This window comes from Vulpes lagopus, chromosome X (assembly GCF_018345385.1).
Source record: "Vulpes lagopus strain Blue_001 chromosome X, ASM1834538v1, whole genome shotgun sequence".
NCBI classification, from domain to species: Eukaryota; Metazoa; Chordata; class Mammalia; order Carnivora; family Canidae; genus Vulpes; species Vulpes lagopus.
The window spans coordinates 122,886,674-122,906,631 of record NC_054848.1 but is presented as its reverse complement, the minus strand read 5'-3'; the positions used below and the strand labels follow the sequence as shown (position 1 = coordinate 122,906,631).

Here is a 19,958-nt window from a genome sequence, read left to right as displayed (position 1 = left end):
AATACCATCAACATTTTTCACAGAGCTGGAACAAATAATTCTAAAATTTGTATGGAACCAGAAAAGACACTGAATAGCCAAAGGAATGTTGAAAAAGAAGACAAAAGCTCACAATTCTGGGCTTCAAGCTATTACAAAGTCATAGTCACAAAGACAGTATGATACTGACACAAAAACAGACACATAGTTCAATGGAACAGAAGAGAGACCCAGAAATGGATCCTCAACTGTATGGTCAACTAATTTTTGACAATGTAGGAAGAGTATCCAATGGAAAAAGGACAGTCTCTTCAACAAATGGTGTTGGGATATCTGGACAGCCACAGGCAGAAGAATGAACCTGGATCATTTTTTTACACCAAACACAAAAATAAACTAAAATTGGATGAAAGACCTAAAGGTGAGACAAGATTCCATCAAAATCCTAGAGAAGAACACAGGCAGCAAACTCTGTGACCTCGGCCACAGCAACTTCTTGCTAGACACGTCTCCAAAGGCAAGGGAAACAAAGGCAGAATTGAACTACTGTGGCTTCATCAAGATAAAAAGCTTCTTCACAGCAAAGGAAATAGTCCACAAGACTAAAAGACAACTGACAGAATGGGAGAAGATTTTCTGCCAATGTCTTATCAGATAAAGAGCTAGTATCCAAAATCTATAAAGAACTTATCAAACTCAACAGCCAAAGAACAGATAGTCCAGCCAAGAAATGGGCAGAAGACATGAACAGAAATTTCAGAAAAAAAGACCCACAAATGACCAACAGACACGTGAAAAAGTGCTCAATGTCACGCAGCATCAAGGAAATACAAATCAAAACCACAATGAGATACAACCTCACACCAGTCAGAATGGCTAAAATTAACAAGACAGGAAACAACAAATGTTGGCAAGGATGCAGAAAAAAGGGAACCCTCTTACACTGCTGGTGGGAATGCAAGTTAGTACAGCCACTCTGGAAAACAGTATGTAGGTTCCTCAAAAAGTTCAAAATAGAGCTACCCTACGACCCAGCAACTGCACTACTAGGCTGCACTACTAGGTATATGCTCCAAAGATACAGATGTAGTGATCCAACAGGCACCTGCTCCCCAATGTTGACTGCAGTAATGGCCAAAATAGCCAAAGCTATTTGGCTGCACCCCAATGTTGATCACATCAATGTCCACAATAGCCACTATGGAAAGAGCCCGAAGTCCATAAACAGATGAATGGATAAAGAAGAGGTAGTGTATACACACATACACACACGCACTGGAATATTACTCAGCCAACAAAAAAAGAGATCTTGCCACTTACAACAACATGGATGGAAGCAGAGGGCACTGTGCTGAGTGAATAAGTCAATCGGAGAAAGACAATTATCACATGATCTCACTCATATGTGGAATTTAAGAAACAAAACAGATGACCACAGGAGAAGGGAGGGAAAAATAAAACAAGACAAAATCAGAGAGGGAGACAAAGCCCAAGAGACTCTTGAATAAAGGAAACAAACTGAGGGTCGCTGGAGGGGGGGTGGGGGGACAGGGTCACTGGGAGATGGGCATGAAGGAGGGCATGGGATGTCATGAGCACAGGGTGTTATTAAGACTGACGAGTCACCGACCTCTACCTCTGAAACCAACAATACACCAAATGTCAATTAATTTAAGTTCAAAAAAAGATACAAGAGAAAAACAGATCAATATCTCTTAAATTTAGACATAAAATCTCAAAAAAAAATAGAACAAATCTAGCAATATATTAAAGAGATTATACAACATGATGAAGTGGCGTTTATTTAAAAAATGCAAGGTTGAGAGGAGGGGCAAGATGGCGGAAGAGGAGGGTCCCCAAGTCACCTGTCCCCACCAAATTACCTAGATAACCTTCAAATCATCCTGAAAATCTACGAATTCGGCCTGACATTTAAAGAGAGACCAGCTGGAATGTTACAGTGAGAAGAGTTCGCGCTTCTATCAAGGTAGGAAGACGGGGAAAAAGAAATAAACAAAAGGCCTCCAAGGGGGAGGGGCCCCGCGAGGAGCCGGGCTGAGGCCGGGGCGAGTGTCCCTAGGACGGGAGAGCCCCGTCCTGGAGAAGCAGGAGCTGCACCAACCTTCCCGGGTGGAAAGGGGCCCGCAGGGAGTTAGAGCAGGACCCCAGGAGGGCGGGGATGCCCTCGGGCTCCCTGGACACTAACAGGCACCTGCACGCTCAGGAGAGTGCGCCGAGCTCCCTAAGGGCTGCAGCGCACATGGTGGGACCTGGAGCAGCTCGGAGGGGCTCGGGTGGGGGCTCCGCTGACAGGGGTGCGGGGCGGGAGCGTGAATCCAACAGCGCAGGCCCCGGAGCACAGGGCGCCGGGACACAGCCCAGGATCCGGCCTCCCCCCGGGACAGGCAGAGGCCGGGAGGGCTCAGGACAGCGAGGACACTCCTGCCCCGAGCTGAGCACATCAGCGGCCCCGCCCCGGAGCCTCCAGGCCCTGCAGACAGAGACCCCCGGAGTTACTGCGGGGGCTGACTCCAGGGCTGCAGAGCTGGCCCCGCCACTGGGGTTGTTCCTCCTGGGGCCTCACAGGGTGAACAACCCCCACTGAGCCCTGCACCAGGCAGGGGCAGAGCAGCTCCCCCAAGTGAGACACCAGAAAATCAGCACAGCAGGCCCCTCCCTCAGAAGACCAGCTAGACGGACCAGTTCCAGGGGAAGTCAAGGGACTTAAAGTATACAGAATCAGAAGATACTCCCCCGTGGTTTTTGTTTTTTTGTTTTTCTTTTTGATTTCTGATTGCTTCCCCCACCCCTTTTTTTCACCTTTCTTTCTTTTTCTTTCTCTTTTTCTTCTTTTTTCCTTTTTTTCCTTCTTTTTCTTGTTTTCTTTTTCTCTTTTCTTTCCTTCTCTCTCTCTTTTTCTCCTTTTCCCAATACAACTTGTTTTTGGCCACTCTGCACTGAGAAAAATGACTAGAAGGAAAACCTCACTTCAAAAGAAAGAATCAGAAACAGTCCTCTCTCCCACAGAGTTACAAAATCTGGATTACAATTCAATGTCAGAAAGCCAATTCAGAAGCACTATTATACAGCAACTGGTGGCTCTAGAAAAAAAGCATAAAGGACTAAAGAGACTTCATGACTGCAGAATTTAGATCCAATGAGGCAGAAATTAAAAATCAATTGAATGAGATGCAATCCAAACTAGAAGTCCTTAATGACGAGGGTTAATGAGGTGGAAGAATGAGTGAGTGACATAGAAGACAAGTTGATGGCAAAGAGGGAAACTGAGGAAAAAAGAGAGAGACAATTAAAAGACCATGAAGACAGATTAAGGGAAATAAACGACAGCCTGAGGAAGAAAAATCTACGTTTAATTGGGGTTCCCGAGGGCGCCGAAAGGGCCAGAGGGCCAGAATATGTATTTGAACAAATCCTAGCTGAAAATTTTCCTAATCTGGAGAGGGAAACAGGCATTCAGATCCAGGAAATAGAGAGATCCCCCCCTAAAATCAATAAAAACCGTTCAACACCTCGACATTTAATAGTTAAGCTTGCAAATTCCAAAGATAAAGAGAAGATCCTTAAAGCAGCAAGAGACAAAAAATCCCTGACTTTTATGGGGAGGAGGATTAGGGTAACAGCAGACCTCTCCACAGAGACCTGGCAGGCCAGAAAGGGCTGGCAGGATATATTCAGGGTCCAAAATGAGAAGAACATGCAACCAAGAATACTCTATCCAGCAAGGCTCTCATTCAGAATGGAAGGAGAGATAAAGAGCTTCCAAGACAGGCAGGAACTGAAAGAATATATGACCTCCAAACCAGCTCTGCAAGAAATTTTAAGGGGGACTCTTAAAATTCCCCTTTAAGAAGTCCAGTGGAACAATCCACAAAAACAAGGACTGAATAGGTATCATGATGACACTAAACTCATATCTGTCAATAGTAACTCTGAACGTGAACGGGCTTAATGACCCCATCAAAAGGCGCAGGGTTTCAGACTGGATAAAAAACAGGACCCATCTATTTGCTGTCTACAAGAGACTCATTTTAGACAGAAAGACACCTACAACCTGAAAATAATAGGTTGGAGAACCATTTTCCATTCAAATGGTCCTCAAAAGAAAGCAGGGGTACCCATCCTTATATCAGATAAACTAAAATTTACCCCAAAGACTATAGTGAGAGATGAAGAGGGACACTATCTCATACTTAAAGGATCTATCCAACAAGAGGACTTAACAATCCTCAATATATATGCCCCGAATGTGGGAGCTGCCAAATATTTAAACCGATTAATAACCAAAGTGAAGAAATGCTTAGATAATAATATACTTATACTTGGTGACTTCAATCTAGCTCTTTCTACCCTCGATAGGTCTTCTAAGCACAACATCTCCAAAGAATCGAGAGCTTTAAATGATACACTGGACCAGATGGATTTCACAGATATTTACAGAAATTTACATCCAAACTCAACTGAATACACATTCTTCTCAAGTGCACACGGAACTTTCTCCAGAATAGACCACATACTGGGTCACAAATCGGGTCTGAACTGATACCAAAGGATTGGGATTGTCCCCTGCATATTCTCAGACCATAATGCCTTGAAAATAGAACTAAATCACAAAAGAAGTTTGGAAGGACCTCAAACACGTGGAGGTTAAGGACCATCCTGCTAAAAGATGAAAGGATCAACCAGGAAATTAAGGAAGAATTAAAAAGATTCATGGAAACTAATGACAATGAAGATACAACCGTTCAAAATCTTTGGGATGCAGCAAAAGCAGTCCTGAGGGGGAAATACATTGCAATACAAGCATCCATTCAAAAACTGGAAAGAACTCAAATACAAAAGCTAACCTTACACATAAAGGAGCTAGAGAAAAAACAGCAAATGGACCCTACGCCCAGCAGCAGAAGAGAGTTAATTAAAATTCGAGCAGAACTCAACGAAATCGAGACCAGAAGAACTGTGGAACAGATCAACAGAACCAGGAGTTGGTTCTTTGAAAGAATTAATAAGATAGATAAACCATTAGCCAGCCTTATTAAAACAAAGAGAGAGAAGACTCAAATTAATAAAATCATGAATGAGAAAGGAGAGATCACTACCAACACCAAGGAAATACAAACGATTTTAAAAACATATTATGAACAGCTCTACGCCAATAAATTAGGCAATCTAGAAGAAAAGGACGCATTCCTGGAAAGCCACAAATACCAAAACTGGAACAGGAAGAAATAGAAAACCTGAACCGGCCAATAACCAGGGAGGAAATTGAAGCAGTCATCCAAAACCTCCCAAGACACAAGAGTCCAGGGCCAGATGGCTTCCCAGGGGAATTTTACCAAATGTTTATAGAAGAAATCATACCTATTCTACTAAAGCTGTTTGGAAAGATAGAAAGAGATGGAGTACTTCCAAATTCGTTGTATGAGGTCAGCATCACCTTAATTCCAAAACCAGACAAAGACCCCACCAAAAAGGAGAATTATAGACCAATATCCCTGAAGAACATGGATGCAAAAATTCTCAACAAGATACTAGCCAATAGGATCCAACAACACATTAAGAAAATTATTCACCATGACCAAGTAGGATGTATCCCCGGGACACAAGGCTGGTTCAACACTCATAAAACAATCAATGTGATTCATCATATCAGCAAGAGAAAAACCAAGAACCATAGGATCCTCTCATTAGATGCAGAGAAAGTATTTGACAAAATACAGCATCCATTCCTTATCAAAACCCTTCAGAGTGTTAGGATAGAGGGAACTTACCTCGTCATCTTAAAAGCCATCTCCGAAAAGCCCACAGCAAATATCATTCTCAATGGGGAAGCACTGGGAGCCTTTCCCCTAAGATCAGGAACAAGACAGGGATGTCCACTCTCACCACTGCTATGCAACATAGTACTGGAAGTCCTCGCCTCAGCAATCAGACAACAAAAAGACATTAAAGGCATTCAAATTGGCAAAGAAGAAGTCATACTCTCCCTCTTCGCCGATGACATGATACTCTACATAGAAAACCCAAAAGCCTCCACGATTGCTAGAACCAATTCTAGATTGCTAGAACTCATACAGCAATTTGGTAGCGTGGCAGGATACTAAATCAATGCCCAGAAATCAATGGCATTTCTATACACTAACAATGAGACTGAAAAAAGAGAAATTAAGGAATCAATCCCATTTACAATTGCACCCAAAAGCATAAGATACCTAGGAATAAACCTAACCAAAGAGGTAAAGGATCTATACCCTAAAAACTATAGAACACTTCTGAAAGAAATTGAGGAAGACACAAAGAGATGGAAAAATATTCCATGCTCATGGATTGGCAGAATTAATATTGTGAAAATGTCAATGTTACCCAGGGCAATTTACACGTTTAATGCAATCCCTATCAAAATACCATGGACTTTCTTCAGAGAGTTAGAACAAATCATCTTAAGATTTGTGTGGAATCAGAAAAGACCCCGAATAGCCAGCGGAATATTCAAAAAGAAAACCATAGCTGGGGGCATCACAATGCCAGATTTCAGGTTGTACTACAAAGCTGTGGTCATCAAGACAGTGTGGTACTGGCACAGAAACAGACACATAGGTCAATGGAACAGAATAGAGAACCCAGAAGTGGACCCTCAACGTTATGGTCAACTAATATTCGACAAAGCAGGAAAGACTATCCACTGGAAGAAAGACAGTCTCTTCAATAAATGGTGCTGGGAAAATTGGACATCCACGTGCAGAAGAATGAAACTAGACCACTCTCTTGCACCAGACACAAAGATAAACTCAAAATGGATGAAAGCTCTAAATGTGAGACAAGATTCCATCAAAATCCTAGAGGAGAACACAGGCAACACCCTTTTTGAACTCGGCCACAGCAACTTCTTGCAAGATACATCCACGAAGGCAAAAGAAACAAAAGCAAAAATGAACTATTGGGAGTTCATCAAGATAAGAAGCTTTTGCACAGCAAAGGATACAGTCAACAAAACTAAAAGACAACCTACAGCATGGGAGAAGATATTTGCAAATGACAGATAAAGGGCTAGTTTCCAAAATCTATAAAGAACTTATTAAACTCAACACCAAAAAAACAAACAATCCAATCATAAAATGGGCAAAAGACATGAACAGAAACCTCACAGAGGAAGACATGGACATGGCCAACATGCACATGAGAAAATGCTCTGCATCACTTGCCATCAGGGAAATACAAATCAAAACCACCTCACACCAGTGAGAATGGGGAAAATTAACAAGGCAGGAAACCACAAATGCTAGAGAGGATGCGGAGAAAAGGGGAACCTCTGACACTGTTGGTGGGAACGTGAACTGGTGCAGCCACTCTGGAAAACTGTGTGGAGGTTCCTCAAAGAGTTAAAAATAGAGCTGCCCTATGACCCAGCAATTGCACTGTTGGGGATTTACCCCAAAGATTCAGATGCAATGAAACGCCGGGACACCTGCACCCCGATGTTTACAGCAGCAATGTCCACAATAGCCAAACTGTGGAAGGAGCCTTGGTGTCCATCGAAAGATGAATGGATAAAGAAGATGTGGTTTATGTATCCAATGGAATATTACTCAGCCATTAGAAACGACAAATACCCACCATTTGCTTCAACATGGATGGAACTGGAGGGTATTATGCTGAGTGCAGTAAGTCAGTTGGAGAAGGACAAACACTATATGTTCTCATTCATTTGGGGAATATAAATAATAGTGAAAGCGAATATAAGGGAAGGGAGAAGAAATGTGTGGGAAATATCAGAAAGGGAAACAGAACATAAAGACTCCTAACTCTGGGAAATGAACTAGGGGTGGTGGAGGGGGAGGAGGGTGGGGGGTGGGGGTGAATGGGTGACGGGCACTGAGGTGGACACTTGACGGGATGAGCACTGGGTGTTATTCTGTATGTTGGTTAATTGAACACCAATAAAAAATTAATTTATTAAAAAAATGCAAGGTTGATTTAATAACCAAAATCCAAATATTGTGAGATACTGTATTTATAGAATAAAGGACAAAATCCACACAATTATTTCAATAGATGCAAAAAAAGTACCTGGTAGAACCTAATACCCTGTATATAGAAAATCTTGAGGAACACATTAAAAAGCTAGAACTGATCAAAAAAATTTCAGCAACGTTGCACAATACAAAATCAATACGCAAACATCCACTGTATTTCTACACATTACTAATGAACCATCCAAAAAATGAGAGAAAAGTTATACAACAGCAGTCAAGATGATCATAACAGGCAAGAGCTCAAACTGAGCTCAACCCTAAGTACAACAAGTGGGGTGATGTCAGCATCATGGCAGTGTAAACTTCATTGACAACATCATCAAGAATTTTTCCAGCACTGACCCTTCCCAAAGGTGACACACCACAGGGCTGAGGGAGCTGTTGGCAATCTCTCCCCCAGGGGAAAGGGACAACAGTGAGTGAATACGTGGCTACTCCAGCTATGTGACAAGCTACTGGAGAAAGCCATTTCTCGCCTGCAGCACCTAGACTAGTGAGGCAGAACCTCCAAGACTGGGGGCAGGGAGGAGATCAGGAAAGAGGTCAATAAAAATATCACAGGACATTAAAAGAAAATACTTCCTGTTAGCTGTGCTCAGGACTTAAGCAGGAAGTCCACCCCCAAGCCTCTGGAGACCCTCACCCAATGATTCCTTCACCAGTCCCACAGTCACGTCCTCCTCCTCTGTGGCTAGCTTCTTATGCATGCTCCCAAGTGGAGTGGCAAGAGTGAGCTCCAATTAAATGTAGTACTCCCAGAATATCTGGGAGGCAGGGTCTGTGGGCAAGGGAGAAACCATAAACTTAACCTGGAAACCAAGAGGTTTCTGGCAGCCAGCATGGCAAGTTGTTAAGTCCAGAGAAGACATAAAAGCTTTTAAGAATTCTACAGGAGCAAGTAAGAAGCATGGAGCCAGACTATCCAGACAAGGTTGGAGAAAACCCCAGATAATAGGGCCACAAATGCTGTTTCCTACCTAAGGGTAAGTACTAAACATTTTATTTTTTTAAAGATTTTATTCATTTATTCATGAGAGGCATACACACAGAGAGAGAGAGAGAGAAGAAGAGACACAGGCAGAGGGAGAAGCCTCTTTTTCTTTTTGGCTTTTTATTATTTAAGATTTTATTTATTGATTGATGAAAGACAAAGAGAGAGAGAGGCAGAGACATTGACAGAGAGAGAAGCAGGCTCCCTGCAGGGAGCCCGATGCAGGACTCAATCCCAAGACCTGGGGATCATGACCTGAGCAGAATGTAGATGCTCAACCCCTGAGACACCCAGGTGTCCCCATGCTGGTCTTTTAAAAGCTTCGCAAGTGTTATTCTATATGTTGGCAAACTGAACACCAATAAAAAAATAAATTTATTAAAAATAATAATAATAAAATAAAATTCCATAAAACTTGCAAAAAAATTAAAAACAATAAAAATAAATAAATAAATAAATAAATAAATAAATAAATAAATAAATAAAAGCTTGGCAGGAAATGGGAAGAGAGATCGAAGTTGGTGTCTAGCGCCACCTTCAGCCCAGGAAGTGATTCTGGAGACCCGGGATCAAGTCCCATGTCCGGCTCCCTGCATGGAGCCTGCTTCTCCCTCAGCCTGTGTCTCTGTCTCTGTCTCTCTCTCTCATGAATAAATAAATAAAAACTCTTTTTTAAAAAAAGTAATGAAAAATAACCAAAAAATCCTGTATGATCAATTGGACTCCAAACCTACAAATATTATAATAACTAGGGTTCCAGAAGGACATAAGAGGGAGAACAAGACAGAAAGCTTATTTAAAGAAATAATAATGGAAAACTTCCCCCTGGACATCTAAGTTCATGAAGCTAAGAGATCACCCTATTATCTCAAAGTAAAAAGACCTTCTTAGGATACATTATAATAAAACTGTCAAAAATCAAAGATAAAAAGAGACTCTTAAAAGCAGCCAGAGGAAAAACAAAATTGTAATCTACAAAGAAATTCCCATTAGGCTATGAGTGGATTTTGTAGCAGAGACCCTAGGCCAGAAGTGAATGTGGAGTAACATATCCAAAGTATTGAAAGAAAAAAATTCCAGATAAGAATGCTCTATATGGGGACATCTGGGTGGCTGAGTGGTTTGGTGCCTGTCTTCGGCCCAGGGCGCGATCCTGAGTCCCAGGATTGAGTCCCACATCGGGCTCCCTGTGTGGAGCCTGCTTCTCCCTTTGCCCGTGTCTCTGCCTTTATCTCTGTGTCTCATGAATAAATAAATAAAATCTTAAAAAAATAAAAAGAATACTCTATATGATAAAGTTATCCTTCAGATATGAAGGAGAAATAAAAATATTCTCAGAAAAATAAAAGCTAAGGGAGTTCATCACCACTAGACTTGCTATGCAAGAAATACTAAAAGGGAAAGACACTAATTAGTGACATGAAGACATACAAAAGTATATAATGCACTGGTAAAGGTTAAATATACAGATTTAGAAAACTCTCATTCTATAACAGGATGTGTGTTCAGCACTTAGTTATATAGTATAAAGGTTAAAGGAAGAGTGTTAGAAATATCTACAGCTACCATAAATTTTTAACAAATACACAATAGAAAAAAATCATGACACTAAAAGTATAAAAGGGGAGTAAACAGGTGGAGTTTTTGTATGCAAAGTTAAGTTGCTATCACCTTAAAATGTACTGTTTTATCTATTAGACGGTTTATGTAAGCCCCATGAATACTGCAAAGCAAAACCTAGGATAGATTCACAAAAGACAAAGAAAGGGGAAATGGAACACACAATCCCAAAACATTACCAATTTTAAAAGGTACACAGTCATTCAGGACAATATAGATAGACCCAGAGGATATTATGCTGAGTGAAGTAAGTTAAACAGAGAAAGACAAACACCATATGATTTCACTTATATGTGGAATCTAAGAAACAAAAACAAACACAGAAACAGATGTACTGGTGGCTGCCAGAGGGGAGGGGTATTGGGGATAGGTGAAAGGGATTAAGAGGGATAAATTTCAGGTTATAAAATAAATAATAGGGATGAAAAGTACAACACAAGGAATATAATTAATAATATAATAACTTTCTATGGTGACAGATGGTAACCATACTTAACGTGGTGAGCATTCCCTAATGTATATAATTGTCAAATCACGATGCTGCACACCTGAAACTAATGTAACATGGTGCGTCAACTATATTTCAATTAAAAACTACATATATTTTCTGGGATACACACTATATTCTGTGGGAAAAAATAAACAAAAGAAAAAAATAAAAAGGTAGGCAGATATGGAAGGAAAAAGGAACAATGAAACTATAAAACATCCAGAAAAGCAATGAATAGGATGGAATTAGTAGGTTTTTACATTTCAGAACGTACCCTAACTGTATGTTCACCAATCAAAAGGCACAGAGTGGCTGGATGGATTAAAAAAAAAAACACCCAACAATATGTTGCTTATGTGGGACTCCCTGTAGATTTAAGTACACGCATAGGTTAAATGAAGGGATGGAAAAAGATATTCCGTGCAAATGGAAACCAAAAGAAAGTGGGCATAGCTAAACTTAGACAAAAATGGTAAAAAAAAAAAAAAAAAGATGAATACAGTCATTATATAATAATAAAGTGGTCAATTCATTCAGAAGGTATAACAATTTTAAGTATATACACACACAGGCGTGCCTGGATGGCTCAGTCGGTTAAGTGTCCAACTCTTGATTTCAGCTCAGTTCATGATCTCAGGGTGGCAGGATTGAGCCCTACATGGGCATCCATGCTCAGCAGGGAGCCTGTTTGGGATTTTCTTTCCCTCTCCCTCCATCCTTTCCCCTGACTCACATACTCTTTTTCTCTCTCTCTAAAATAAAAATAAATCTTAAAAAAAAATATATATATGCATACAATATCACCTAAGTATCTTAATACTGACATCTTAAGGGAGAAACAGATAATAATACAATACTAGTGGATGACTTCAATACACCCCTTTCTAGCAATGGCTAGATCATCCAGACAGAAAATCAACCAGGAAACATTGGACTTAAACTATAAAAAGTGGTCATAACAGACACACACAGAACATTCCCTCAAACAGCAGCAGAATACACATTCAAGTGCACAAGGAACATTCTCCAGGATACATCATATGATAGGACACAAAACAAGTCTTAGCAAATTTAGGAAGACTGAAATCATACCAAGTTATCTCTTCCAACCACAGTAGTAGGATACTAGAAATCAATAAGAGGAAAGCTGAAGAATCTATAAATATGTGGAAAATAACACATTCTTGAACAATCAATGGGTCAAAGAAAAAAAACAAAAGGAAAATCAAAAAATAGCTCGAAACCAATGAAAATAGAAACACAACATAATAAAACACATGGGATGCTACAAAAGCAGTTCTGTAAGAAAAGGTTATAGTGATAAATCCATATATTAAGAAAACAAAAAGACTTCAAACAGCCTAACTTTAACCTTCAAGGACTAGAAACAAAAGAATAAACTAAGCAAGCCCAAAGTTAGTGTAAGGAAGGAAATAAACAAAGACCAAAGTGGAAATTAATAAAATAGAAACCAGAAAAATAGAAAAGATCAATAAAACTAATGGCTACATTTTTGGAAAGATATAATTGACAAACCTCTAGCTAGACTAAGAAAAAATAGAAGATTCAAATAAAATCAGAAGGAGGAGACATCACAACTGATACCACAGAAATACACAGGATTATAAAAGACTCTTGTGAACAATTATATGACAACAAACTTGTTAACCTAAAAGAAATGGATACAGTCCTAGAAAATACAACCTACCAAGACAGAATCAGAAAGAAATAGAAATTCTAAACACTCCCATAATGAGTAAGGAGATTGAATCTGTAACCAAAAACCTCCTATCAAAGAAAAACCCAAAACCAGATGGCTTCATTGGTTAATTCTATCACACATATAAAGAAAAATTAATGCCAAACCTTCCCAAACTCTTCCAAAAAAACCAAAGAGGAAGAAATACTTCCAAATTCATTTTACAAGGCCAGCATCACCCTGATACCAAATCCAGATAAGGACACAACATGAAAACTATAGACCAATATCCCTCATGAACACAGATGCAAAAATTTTCGAAAATATATTAGCAGATTGAATTCAACATGACATAAAAATGATCACATACCATGACCAAGTGGGATTTATCCCTGGCATATAAGAATGGTTCAACCAATACAACTCAATACATGTGATAAATCATATTAATATTATACAAGATCAAAACTTATAATCTCAATAGATGCAGAAAAACATTTTACAAAACATAACATCATTTTCATAATAAAAATCCCCACACTGAGTACAGAAGGACATTTTTCAGCGTGATAAATGTCAGATATGACAAACTCCAAGGTAACATCATACTCAATGGTGAAATATTAAAAGCTTTTCTTCTAAGATCAGGAACAAGACAAAGGTGCCCATGCTCACCACTGCTATGTACTGGAAGTCCTATGTAGAGCAATCAGGCAAGACAATGAAATAAAAGGCATCAAAATAGAAAAGAAGAAAAACTAGCATCATTTGCAGATAATATGATAATATATACAGAAAATCCTAGAGTTAACTAAAAAACTGTTGAACTAATCAACAAATGCAATAAAGTTGTAGGATATAGAATCAATATACAGAAATCAGTTAAATTTCTATATACTAACAATAAAATATCCAACAAAGTAATAATGAAAACTATCCCAATCATAATACCATCAAAAAGAATAAAATATTTATGAATAATTTTTAAGATTTTATTTATTCATTCATGAGAGAGAGAGAGAGAGAGAGGCAGAGAGACACAGGCAGAGAGAGAAGCAGGCTCCCCGCGGGGAGCCGGATACAGGACTCAATCCCAGGAATCCAGGATAACAGCCTGCGCCAAAGGCAGACGCTCAACCACTGAGCCACCCAGGCGTCCCACTTATGAATAAATTTAACCAAGTAGGTGAAAGATCTCTGCAATGAACTCTATAAGACACTGACGAAAGAAATTAAAGACACAACAAATGTAAATATATCTCATGTTCAATGATCAGAAGAACTAATTTTTAAAAGATTTTATTTATTCATTCATGAGAGAGACAGAGAGAGAGAGAGGCAGAAACATAGGCAGAGGGAGAAGCAGGCTCCTTGTGGGGAGCCCAATGTGGGACTCGATTCCAGAATCCCGGGATCACGATCTGAGCCGAAGGCAGACAATTAACCACTGAGCCACCCAGGTGCCCCCAGAATAACTAATTGTAATAAAATGGCCGCACTACCCAAGGCCATCTATAGATTCAATGCAATGTCTTTCAAAATTCTTAAAGCATTTTTAACAGAAATAGAAAAAAACAATCCTAAAATTTCTATGGAACCACAAAAGACCCCAAATAGATAAAGTAATCCTGAGAAAGAACAAAGCCAGAGGCATCACACTTCCTGATTTCAAACTATACTACAAAGCTATACTAATTAAAACAGTGTGGTACTGGAATAAACACAGACACATGAACCAATGGAACAGAACAGAGATCCCAGAAACAAACTCCCACATATACAGTTGACTATGATTTTTCCAAGGGAGCCAAGAACCCTCACTAGGAAAAAGATGGTCTCTTCAACAAATGGTGCTGAGAAACTAGAAAATGACATGCAGGAAACTGAAATTGGATTCCTTATACAATCCTCCAAAATATAACTTGAAATGGATTAAAGATTTAAGTTCGAAGACTAAAACCATTAAATTCCTAGAAGAAAACAGGAAAGAAGTTTTTTTTTTTTATTCATGATAGACAGAGAGAGAGAGAGAGAGAGAGAGAGACAGAGACACAGGCAGAGGGAGAAGCAGGCTCCATGCCGGGAGCCCAACGCAGGACTCGATCCTGGGACTCCAGGAGCGCTCCCTGGGCCAAAGGCAGGCGCCAAACCGCTGAGCCACCCAGGGATCCCCCAGGAAAGAAGTTTTTTGACACTGGTCTTTGCAATGATTTTTCTGGATAGGACACCAAAAGCCCAAGCAATAAGAGCAAAATTCAACAAGTGGGACTATATCAAACTAAAAACCTTCTGCAACAGCAAAATAAACAATCAACAAAAATGAAAAGGTAACCTACAGTATAGGAGAAAATATTTATAAACCATATATTGGATAAGGAGTTAATATCTAAAATCAATAAGGAATACATACAACTCAGTAAAACACAAACAAAAAATCAACAACAAAAAAAACCACTATTAAAAATGGGTAGAGGAACAGAAAAGGTACTGAAAAGAAGTCATCCAGATGGCCAACGGACGCGCAAAAAGTTCCTCAACATCACTAATCATCAGGGTCATGCAAATCAAAACCACAATGAGATACTGTGGATATCTCACACCCATTTGAATAGCTACGATCAAGAAGACAAGAAATCACAGATGTTGGTGAGGGTGTGGAGAGAAGGAAGCCCTTATGAATTGTTGGTAGGAACATAAATTGGTGCAGCCACTATGGAAAATAGTATGAAAGTTCCTCAAAACTTAAAAATACAACTGCCATATGATCTAGTGATTCCACTTCTGGGTATACACCCAAAGGAAATAAAAACAGGATATTGAGAAGATACTTGCACTCTCATGTTTAATGCAGCATTATTCACAACGGCCAAGATGTGATAACAACCTAAGTGTCCATCAACAGATAAAGAAGATGAAGTATACATATACAACAGAATATTATCAAGCCCCAAAAAAGAATGAAATCCTGCCATTTGTGACAACATGGATGGATCTTGAGGGCACTACGTTAGTGATATAAGCCAGAGGCAGACATATATTATATATTACTTACATGTAATATAAGAATCTAAAAATGCCAAATTTGTAGAAACAGGGAATAGAATGGTGGTTACCAGGCTCTGAGAGATGGACAAAGTGCAGAGATAGTGTTAAAGGGTACAAACTTGCAACCAGAAGATGAATAAATTCTGGAGATCCAGTGTACAGCACACCAATCATAGTCAACAATACTGTATTATACGCTTCAATATTGCTAAGAAACTACATCTTTAATTTTCTCAGTGCAAAAAAGAAATGACAATTTACATGATGTGATAGTGGTGTCAGCTAGAAGTAAAAGTGGCTATCATATTGTAATACATAAGTCAACACGCACACCTTAAACTCACACGGTGTTTATGTAAATTACATCTCAATAAATTAAAAAAAAAACAAGGACAGGTAAAGATTTATTATTAGCCAACAAGCAGAGCGAGAGGGTAGTCAGTGGATGAAAAATTACTGACAAAAAAATCAAGGGTAGGTCTAAACTAGCCTAAAATAATCTTTCTAAAGGCAAGCCAAGAACTTATACATCAAAGGGAGAGGATGAGGAACCTGATCAGCTATCAATGGTGATCAGATATCAAGGGTAGGAGATTAACTTAAGACTGGCTCAGGTAGACCTGACACAGCCCAAGAATCAGGCCTAGCCAAATAGAGGGCTCAGAGGAGATGGTCTAACATTTGGTCAAGCAGAAAGTCTTTGTCATCTAAGATCTATATGCCAAAAACTACAAAATATCATTGAAAAATTTAAAGAAGACCTAAGTAAATGAAAAGACATCTCATGTTCATGGATCAGAAGTTTAATATTGTCAAAGTTGGCAATATTTTCAAATTGGTTGCACAACTCTCTGAATAGATTAAAAACCACTGGATATTATACTTTAAATGGGTGAATTGTATGACATATGATTTTTATCTCAATAAAGCTGTTTAAAAAATCAAAGGGAGATGATTAGAAATGCTTTTGCTAAATTTTAATTTGATATCTCAGTAATTCTAAAAACAAGTAAGTCATTTAAAAGAAGCTGACTTAAAAGTTTCACTTTCTGAGAACCTTACGCATTTGCAATAAGCAAAACTGTAGCAGTTGGCTGATTCACTTTCAGGTAAAATAAATATATTTGGTAACCAAAAACAGATGGAAAAGAAATATTAGTAGTTTATTCAATAGGTGCTATAGTCTGTATCTAGACATACAATTAAAACTAAAGTCAACAAGAAGAAATTACCTCAAATAGCCAAGAGACAAACATATCAAGAGCTGTTTCTCCCTTTTTTTTGTTTTGTTTGTTTGTTTCTCCCTTTTATGCTCAACATCACTGATCTTCAGAGAAATACACATCAAAACCATGATAAGATATCCCTTCACACCAATCAGAGTGGCTAAGATCAACAACACGGGGAAACAACAATGTTGGTGAGGATGTGGAGAAAGGGAAACCCTCTCACACTATTATTGGAAATGCAAACTCAGTCACTGTGGAAAACAGTATGGAGGGTCCTCAAAAGTTAAAAACAGAACTACCCGATGACCCAGCAATTGCACTACTACTTACGCAGAGAATACAAAAATACAAATTTGAAGAGATACACACAATCCACTTTTTATAGCAGCATTATCTACTATAGTCAAATTATGGAAAGAACCCAAATATCCGACTGATGAATGGACAAAGAAAAGGTGGTATATACACAATAAAATATTACTCAGCCTTCAGAAAAAGAATGAAATCTTGCCATTTGCAATGATGTGGATACAGCTAGAATATATAATCTAAGCAAAGTAAGTCAGAGAAGGGAAAACGCCATATGATTTCACTCGTTTGTGGAATTTAAGAAACAAAACAAACGAGCAAATGGACAAAAAAAAAAAAGAAACAGAGGCAAACCAAGAAATAGACTCTTAACTCTAGAGAACACACTGATGGTTACGAAAGGGGAGGGAGAGTGGGAGAATGAGTTACATTGCTGATGAGGATTAAGGAGGACACTTGTGGTGAGCACTGAGTGTTATACGGAAGTGCTGAGTCACTATATTGTACATCTGAAACTAATATTATACTGTATGTTAATTAATTGAAAATAAAATAAAAATTAAAAAAAATGTTTCTCCCTTTTGCTTATCAATCTTGTTCCTGGGAATTAATCTCAAGAAAATTAAGAGAAATAGGCCCAAAACCATTTATAGCAGTACTGTCATTATAACACAAACCTCTAAATCAGTGCTACCTAAGTGTCTGCTACTGCTTCAACTAAGTCTCTAAGCACACAGTTCAGGCCAGCTGGCACATTCATAACAAGACATTCTCAATGAAGGAAGCACAGCACTGACTGACGTGCCGGTGCAAGTTCTTCATCCAGTTGTAAAACAGTACTCTGAGTAACACCTCTCTAAAGAACCAAAGGGTCCAAAATACAGATATGATTCATAACCTATGATCTAGCCCAATGAAACACTATGTGGGCATAAAGTAGTTTAATGACAGCTAATGATGATTTCAATCTTACTACGTGCCAGGCACTGTACAAGATGCTTTACATACAGTAACACTAACCCTAACCCATCTCCTTTTTGCAGATTAGAAAACAAAGCTCAGAGAAGTTGAGGATTGACCAAGGGTTCACAGTAGGTTGCAAGTGAAATCAGGACTCAAACTCAGGCACATATGACTCCAAATCTTAGTCACTATATTATATTGCCTCAACAAAAGTGAATATGAATTATTATTATAATATATAGAGAGAGATAAAAAAATTTTTTAAATCGAAATGAATCTGAGACGTAGAGCATTTCTTTTCTAAAATGTCTTTATAGCTTGTACCTGTTCTAGTAATAAATGTACAAGTGATTCAAACAGTAATTCCAAGATTATAAGTTCATTGGCATCTATGAAATTTGACAATGTCTCAAAAATCTTATAAAATGACAATATAATCATTTTCACTTTTTTAGTACAAGTTATTATCTGAGTTATTTCCCTTAAAAAACTTAAATATGCATTCAAATCCTCTGGAAGGCTTGTGTAAACAGATTGCTGGGACCCATGCAGAGTTTCAGATTCAATAGCTCTGGGGTGGGTCCTAGAAACTTGCATTTCTAACAGGTTCCTAAGAGATGCTGATGCTGCTGGCCCAGGGACTACATATAGAGAAGGAGTGCTTTTAAAAAACTAGCATCACCCTAAATCTAAATTCAACTGCATAAAACATAAACTTGATGCATTTCTCTGGGTTATTTTAACGTGCTAAATAGCTTGACAAAATATTCATAGGCTGACAGAATTTATATCATAGTTCATTCTTTGAAGAGTACAACGGTTTTTTGGACCAATTCTTTCTCTCAGTCAAGAGCTACAGACTTTCTGAGGAGGTCAAAAAGTTATACTTTAAGAATCTACTGATAATATCAGCTATCTGGGTATTTTTAATTGCTGAAATGTTGTAAGAGTCTCAGAAATTAGTCTTGCTAAGCCAACGAACAAATTAGAATGGAGAAGAGTCATAAGTACTAAGAAAACACAATTCATACTGGAGACGGTATCATAGGTAATTTCATATTTCAGCTAATAACTAGTTTCCAAAACTAAGAATAAGGAAGTACTATTTCAGCCTTTCAAGAATAATTGGATCCCAATCAAGTAATCTATTATCATTTTTGCCCATATGCATGCAGACTATACCATGAAACATACCTATGTTTCTGACCATGATTCCTTTCAGTTCATCCACTTGGGCTTGAGTCTCCACCACTTTGTCTATGCCCTTATTCTCAGAGTGATGCTTCTAAAAGAAAAGAAGATTTAACTTACTCAGACATTATTTACAATAGTTAAATGAAAAGGAATGACATTGAGGAATGCTATTAAATTATGCCTGTAATGATACAAAAGATACATGCAATTTCATTAAAAATTGTTATCAGGCAGCATTAAAAAATGTTACTATGTAAGTCTTATAGTATATTTTTTAAAATGAAATAAAGGTAAATGTATTATAATCAACCTGTTTTATCTATCCATCCATCCATATATATATCTGAGACTCTTGGGGCAGAAGTATGGGCTCATATCATCTATGCTC

At 38.5% G+C, this 19,958-nt stretch overlaps 1 protein-coding gene across 1 annotated transcript in view; it reads right to left on the bottom strand.

Moving 5' to 3' along the window:
• Nucleotides 1-19,958, bottom strand: part of VAMP7 (vesicle associated membrane protein 7) — a 71,206-nt gene that overhangs the window by 29,890 nt on the left and 21,358 nt on the right. Inside the window, exon 5 of the mRNA XM_041741906.1 lies at nucleotides 19,571-19,661. Coding sequence (XP_041597840.1) covers nucleotides 19,571-19,661 — 91 coding nt within the window. The remainder of the gene's footprint in view (nucleotides 1-19,570; nucleotides 19,662-19,958) is intronic.